The sequence below is a fragment of the Mastomys coucha genome, unplaced genomic scaffold (assembly GCF_008632895.1).
Source record: "Mastomys coucha isolate ucsf_1 unplaced genomic scaffold, UCSF_Mcou_1 pScaffold5, whole genome shotgun sequence".
Taxonomy (NCBI): Eukaryota; Metazoa; Chordata; class Mammalia; order Rodentia; family Muridae; genus Mastomys; species Mastomys coucha.
In genome coordinates, this window is record NW_022196911.1 from 49,525,042 (window position 1) to 49,533,012 (window position 7,971).

General features: G+C 34.0%; 1 protein-coding gene across 2 annotated transcripts in view; it reads left to right on the forward strand.

The window, feature by feature from the left end:
- Fnip1 (folliculin interacting protein 1) overlaps positions 1-7,971 on the forward strand; it is an 83,890-nt gene that overhangs the window by 51,912 nt on the left and 24,007 nt on the right. For both annotated transcript variants that reach the window (XM_031354903.1, XM_031354904.1), the window contains 2 exons: positions 1,866-2,001; positions 4,293-4,494. In XM_031354903.1, the coding sequence (XP_031210763.1) occupies positions 1,866-2,001; positions 4,293-4,494 (338 nt within the window). The remainder of the gene's footprint in view (positions 1-1,865; positions 2,002-4,292; positions 4,495-7,971) is intronic.

The window sequence follows — 7,971 nt, forward strand, 5'->3', positions numbered from 1 at the left end:
AGCTTGGTCTACAGAGTGAGTTCCATGACGGCCAGGGCTACACAGAGAAACCCTGTCTCGAAAAACAAACAAACAAACAAAAAACAAAAACAAAACAAAAAACTATAGTAAAAAAAACTATACATATATAGTATATACTATACTATGCTTGCATCTGCTTGCTGTTAGCTAGTGTTGAAATTGTTATTAGATTGTTTATTTTCTAGAGAAGCTAGATATTAAGAATTAGTATTATTACCCCTCCTTTATAAATATGGACTTCAGTGATATTTGTTATGGCCAGAAAACATTTACTAAAACATGCTGGGTATCAGAGAGAGAAAGAGAGAGAGAGAACACGTCAGCCAGCCAGCCAGCTAGCCAGAGTTAATGATAAAACAGAAAAAAACTAAACTAAACAAAAAGAACTACAAAAAAAAAACTGTGTGATAAGTTCAGTGATAGATTTGTGCAAGGAGGTTTGGAAAAAAAGACACCTAACTTACCTGGGCTAGGGGCAAGTATCAGCAGTGCATTATAGAGATTCAGGGCTTCCTGGATTGTGTGTTAGGAAATAACAAGAAGTTAGCCAGGCAAAGACATTTTTGGTTAAAACTAGAAGTGTATGTTAGGTCTCCAAACCATTAATAAGAAGAGCCCTCGAGCTGGGCAGTGGTGGCGCATGCCTTTAATCCCAGCACTTGGGAGGCAGAGGCAGGCAAATTTCTGAGTTTTAGGCCAGCCTGGTCTACAGAGAGAGTTCTAGGACAGCCAGGGCTATGCAGAGAAATCCTGTCTCAAAAAAAAAAAAAAAAAAAAGGAGCTCTCAGATTTACAGTCCTATTAGACTTTGTATCTGTACTTTGGTCACATTGTATACCTCCCTACCTTTACTATTATTGTGAGTCAGTTTGAGTATAAAGGGTGATTTCAACTTTAACCTATGTTTTGACCCTTAGGTATGAGTTACAATAACATGAACTTTCAAAGATAAAAATTTCAGAAGCCTGAACTCTTTTCTCAAAGACTGATTTAGTATAGAGTATTTAAAAGCAAGATAAAAAAAGCTCAGCTGATTTTGATTGTTCGGAGCTTAAAAGTATATATTGGTTTGGTTCCAAGCTGCATATAACTGCAGCTCTGGGTGGATCTAAGTCTCTTTTTCTCTGGCACCTTCACTCTCATGCCCATTCCCTGACTGACACAAACGTAAACACACACACACACACACACTTTAGAGTAATGAACATAAAATTTTAAAACAAGAAATTATTAACCTTTCCAATAAAATTGCACATATTTATCATGGACAACATGATGTCTTGAAGCACTTTTATACTGTACAAGTGGAGTCTACTGGTGTGTGTCTGCCACCTTAGAATGCTCCGGAGAGTACTGTTCAGGGTCTGCTGTTTTTGACACTTAAGTAAAGACTATTGAAAGTGATAGGCTTGCCAACAAGTACACGAGTGATGCATGGATGCTATAAATGACCCCTTTTAGTGCCATCCAAACTCTTGGAAGTCTTCTTCCTTGTTAAGACCCTACTGTAGTCTGTTGGAATGCTGTCAGTCAGGCTTCCTTTAGAAGTGCTGAGGTTTCAGCCAAGTTAGTGGACAGACACTAGGCTGGCTTAAACACTGATAGCTTGTTTTCAGTAGCATTTGTACAATGCCAAAAAGATTGTCTTAGGGACTCTTGTAAATATACTATTAATATATGAGTTTTCTCCTCTGAGGCTTTCCTCCAAGTACTCTTTAAAATGGAAAATGAGACACATTGATGAGACAAGATATTTAGTTTACTGTGTTCAATCTGTTAAAAAGAAACTTGTCACCATGGTTAGTCATTGATTAATAGTTATACTTGTTCTTCTGCCATAACAGCATCTCTGAGCAGCTTGCTCATCACCCCATTTCCCTCCCCAAACTCTTCACTTACCCGAAGCTGTGCCAGCAGCTACCAGCGACGTTGGCGACGTAGCCAAACAACAAGTTTGGAAAATGGGGTATTTCCTAGATGGTAAGTTGGAATTGAACAAGATTGACTGATTCCTTAAACCTAAATTTATGTAAGGTTTTTTAGAGTTTGAGATTTGTATTTTGTGTATTTGAAGTCTGTTACTGAAAACTTAAAATTTTATTAATTTTTTAATTGTAGTAAAACAGACAAAAATAATTTTCTGTGTTGATCTTTTTTACCGTATGGTTTAGTGACACTAAATACCTTCACACCATCACTACTCTTTAAGTCCTGAACTTTTTCATCTTCCCCAACTGAAGCCCTGAAGCTGTTACATAGAACTCCCTACTACTCATTTGCCCTTTGTAATCATTATTCTACTTCTTAACATTTGTAGTTTAAAAATGTTTAGTTTTAGATCTGTCTAGATGTCTATGAGAATGTAGCCACTTGTATATGGGTATCCATGGAAGCCAGAGGAAAATCCTTGGATCATCTATAAATAAAGGTGTGTGCACATATGCCAGTGTACACAGAGATACATACACAAAACCAGACCATTTTGAGTTGCCTAACATGGATGCTGAGAACTAAACTTGGGTCCTCTGGAAGAACATTAGTTGCTCATAATGGCTAAACCATCTCTCCAGCACTACTATTTTTTATCTCCATAAATTTAATAGCTATAAATACCTTGCATAAGTGGAACCATGTAGTACTTATCCTTTTATAGCTGTTTTTTTTTGTTGTTGTTTAGTATGTCTTTGAAGTTCACCCATGTTATAGCATATATAAGAAAATCATACTTATAGCTAAGTAACATTATACTAGAAGTACATTTGGGGGCCTAGAGGAGTGGTGCTTTCAATAAAGTACTTGCTGCGTAAGCATGAGAATTTGTGTTCAGATCTCCAGCACATTACCCAGGCAAAAATTCAGGTGTACCTCTTATTCCAGCACCAGAGAAGCAGAAGCAGAAGGGTTCCTGAAGATTGCTGGCCACAACATTTAGCTGAATTGATGAGCTTGAGTAAGGTTCAGTGAAGAGACTTCATCTCAGAAAATAAGGTGGAGAATCAATCATTAGGAAGATACCCAGTGTCAACCTCTGACCTCTACATACATACACCTACATACGTACATGCACATGTGTGCATATGAGCTAGTGCACACATAGATACGTATCTTTTCTCTATTTGTTTATGAATACATTGATGTTTCTTCTTTTTAGCTGCTGTGAACAACACTACTATGAACATGGGTATATAAACATAGTTTCAGTCTGCGCCTTATATCCTTTTGGGTATATGCCCAGAAGTAGGTTTACTGAGTCATATAGTCAGTCTGTTTTTAATTTTTAAGGAACTGCCATATAGTGACTATATGATTTCACATTCACAGCAGCAATGTTAAGATGTTCACCAACACATCATTTTCTGTTTTTAGTTGTGTGTATGGGAGCCATAACCTCCTGCATATGAGGTATTGTGCCAATGAGTTGTACTCTGCCACTAAGCTACATTCTCAGCCCCACCCCTAAGTACTTTCCATCTTAATGAAACTGAAGTGAGTCACAAATGCTTTTTGATCATTTGGACATCATCTTTAGAGGAGTATATATTCAACTCTTTGCTCCCAGCATGCTTGTGTTATTGTTGTTGTTGATGAGTTAGGAGACATCTTTGAATATTTTGGGTATTTATTCCTTACTAGATACATGATTTACACATATTTTCTGCTATTCTCTGGATTTTGTTTGCCAGCTTTTGATGATAATATTCTTTGATACAGTTTTTTTTTGTATCATCCAATTCTATGTTGTTGTTGCCTGTGACTTTTCTGTTCTATCCAAGAAATCATTGCCAAAAGTTAGTACTTTGAAGTCCTTTTTCTTCTTCCGAGAGTTGTGTTTAAGTGCCTTTGTTCTTGCCCCACATATTTTATTTAGTGCTTTAATTTTTCATGATTCTATTTCAGCAACTTGCTCATTCTCAAGATTTTGTTTTAGCTTTTGCTAAAGTACAACTGTAGATTCAGAAACTTCATGTTTCCTCATTTATTTTACTTATTGTCTTTTATCTTAAAAATCAGATATTTTTAGCTTTTTTTTGGAGTTATCTGCTTCTTTAAAACTTCTAGTAAAAAGTAAGTTTCTCAACCATTTTCAACTTGATTCTGGTAAAATTTCTTTTAAAAAATGAAAAATAGATTTCTTGGAAAGGTAACAATTATTATAATATTGTAAATTTATATTTAATTTGATGAAACAACAGAAGAGCTTTTGCTCACCTACATTGAATTAGCAAGGAGATAAACTACTGATGTTTTAAACAAAAACCTTTATTTTGAAGGTCCATAGAAGAAAGCTTTAATCTGTCAGATGAGAATTGTGGCCCTAGCCCAGGAGTTGTGAGGAAAAAGAAGATTGCAATCGGGGTCATCTTTTCATTATCCAAAGATGAAGATGAAAATAACAAATTCAATGAATTCTTTTTTTCACATTTTCCTCTCTTTGAAAGCCATATGAACAAATTAAAAAGTGCAATAGAACAGGTAAGTGTAGTCCTTTGTATTTTATTTTTATCTTTTACTTTGCATTTTATTCTTTTTAATAAGAGTTACATTAATTCATTTGGCAAGAATTTGATAGGTTAACTTACTTTACAACCTGCTCCAGGAGCTGCAAATAGATGCAGTGTTGTTAAAGGAGTTTACTGTTTTAGTCAAAGGCCTAAGGCAGTTTATTCATCCAGAAACTAAATCCTTAAGAGGCTGAGGGACAATTACAGCAACTGAAGGAAAGTGCACAGGCACTCCTGAGTTCCTAAGCTAGCAGTGAATATGCATTTGAGTGCTAGTAAGTGCTCTGAAGTGAAATAGAGCAGTGCTCTTTATATTCCTTTATCTTCCCTTGGTTTTAGAGTTAAGAGAAAGATCATTAGTGTACATAAGGTAGTAAAGGCATGGAGCTGATTTATTAGATAGGAAGAAGAGAGCCTTCAAACCCTTCAACAGGTCGGGTCTGAAAACACAAAGGAAATAGAAAGGGGCTGGTTGCTTGGCCAGGAGGAAAGTACTTTTGGAGGAAGCCAATGGGAGAGTGTTCTAAGAGGGATGAATTGTTATGTCAAATGCTTCTGACAGTATACCAAACAAATGTCTAAGCTTAGAAAATTGCAAAATACAGGATAAAAACCTAAAGATAGCTAAAAATGAACAATTGGAGGTTTGGTTTTTTTAGAATACAGAGGATAGAGAAATATGATTTTGTAATGTGAAGTTTCATTTGGGCTTACTTAAAAGATATCTATGTCAGGGTTTGGATGCAACCCTTTGGAACTCAGATAAAGTAGAAACAAACAAACAAAAACTTAACGTCTTCACTACCCAGGAGATCAGTTGGTAGTTGGCAGAAAATCTTCCCAGGTCCGGCCACTTGTATGCATAGTGTATTCTCATTTGGTAGAGATGATTCTTGGTCCATATTTTTAAAATTCAAACCATTAGCTTGATAATCATGGCAATATACATGTGGCAATGTATGTTGCAAAATTGATCTTATTTTGACTATGAATTATTTTAAATATATTTAGTAATTCTTCTCTTTTTAAGTAATAATTTTCCTTTTAGGACATTTGTAATTTTTAACAATTGATGTTACTTTATAGCTAATGCCTTGGTGATTTTTGCAGATTATTATTGGGCAAAGTTTACTAAAAACTAATCAGTATTTATGACCAAAGTTTTGATCCCTGCCACTGTCTTTGGAAAGAGGAGGAGGAGTGATGTGAGCCAGTCACAAAGAACCCTACATGCATGACCAGGGAGTTTTGGTATCTTTTGAAAGGCTGTTTTGAGAGTTTACTGTAGAAAGATTAATTGGGCAATGTATTTAAAAGAGATTAAAAAGTGGGGCAAGGAAATCATTTAGAATGTACCACAGGAACAAACTGTGGATTTTTCTGCCTCTAGGGAAGACATAGATGTTTGTTTAAATTAATTCAATTAAAACATAGATAATTTTGCTGTACAAATGAGTTAATGCTGTCTAAAGTTTTCAAGTTAGACATTGGTTATATATATTTTTAAGTTGGCTGCTCTCCTTTTGTGTAGATTATAACATTAAAGTTGATATATTTGTAATTCTTATACCTGAAACATTTTTAGTGACTTGAAAAATTTTTTTATAGTGGTTGTAGTTTGGGGTTGGATCTTTTGCTTTGATTTGGTTTTGTTTGATTTGGTTGAGATTGGTCTCATTCTATAGCCTAGGCTGCTCTGGTGCTTAGTCCTGTCTTCACTTCTCAGGTGTGATGTGCATTTCCTACTTAGAAAAGAATTTTACACTGAGTATAAAATTTGGTGGGCAGTGTAAGGATTAAAGGTTACTGTAAATGTTTTCATATTTTAATGACTTGACCTTCCTACAGTCTAGAATATTGATTATAGAATGATGAAACTGAATGGATACATTTATATAAATGTGACTTGATAATAGAAATTATAAAGAAATTGATAGAAGTTAATAAGCATTTCTTCTGGAACCAACTTACAAAATACTCTTATTATTTTATTGATTTTTGTTTCTAAGCACCATGGTAATTATTTTGAAGTCTGTAATACTTTTTGAGATTTGTGAGGTAGTTTTAAAATATTGTTAGCAAGATTAAAGAACAACAGAAAAATATGTCAAAAGAACATTCGTTTTACCAGTTACAAATTTCTTAACATTGAATAGAACAGTTCATTTCCCTTTCTTCCTATGAAGCTGTCCTTAGAATAATGGAACCTTAAGCAAGCAAACAAACAAACAATAAATAAATAGTGTTTTATTTAGCCAACTTGAAATTACATAAAGAATGCAGAATTAAATTCTCATTAGAAAAGTTAACTTTTCTGTTTTTATTTTTTAACTTTTATTGAATTATGAGAAAAGTTACATGATTTTAATTTATCTGAATTTGTTAACATTTAAAAACATATTTTAAGTAAATAGAATTGCATCACATTCTTGTTTTCCCTTTTGTACCCCAACTCCTCCCAGAAACCCTCCCTTCAATACCTACAATATCTTTTTTTGTCATATTCTTTAAAATTTATAAAATATTATAACAATAAAAACAAGTATTATAAAAGTTGTTTGATATAAAACAACAACCAATTTAAGTCTTAATGTAGATGCTTATTTACAGCAATACTGAAAATATATATGTTCTTCTCAATATAAATTTTAAATAACTCCAAACATACTAACCGTATATTTCAAAATAATATATCACTACTAGTATTTTCTTAAATGAACATAAATATATAAAATCTTTTTGTTTGTTTGTTTGTTTTGTATTTAGTAGAGCTTAAAATATTGGCTCTTACTGTGATACAAGCCCAAAATAAGAACAGTTTTTAGACACTGGATTTCATTGTAATAAGGCTGTACTTCAATGACCCTCACATCACCAAAGGATTTTACCTCCATCATAGCTAAGCTGAAAGTTGACAGTTCTGCTGTGCCAAGGAATGAATTGTAGGCATGATTTTTGGATACAGACTTCCTGCTATAGTCAAAGTATTTGACTTGAGTGCGTGTCTTTATTCTCTGCCCACAGAGAACAGGTTACATTCATTTAAGAGATGCTGTGTGTATTAAGATGGTCTATCCATAAAGTCATTCATCAACTGTTTCAATGAACAATGGTTCTCCTTGGAGGGTGGCACAGACATTAGGTGAGGGTAAGAACCTGGTTCATTGGCTGTGATAATTTAGAAAAGCATTCATCTCAGAGAAAGAGTAACTTATAAAGTCCTCTTCTTCAAACTTGATACAAGAATTACAAACTTCAAGCAAAGCATTCAGTCTCAGTCTATGTTGTTTTCTTACAAACCCCTTCCCAATTTATTTGTCTACGTTTCTTTTGGATATATAAATACTTTTGAAATATGTAAGCTATTCTGAAAACCATAATATAGTGTAAAAACATGAAATAAACAATACTACTAATAAAGAGGCTGAGATAGAAGAAGCAAGATTTC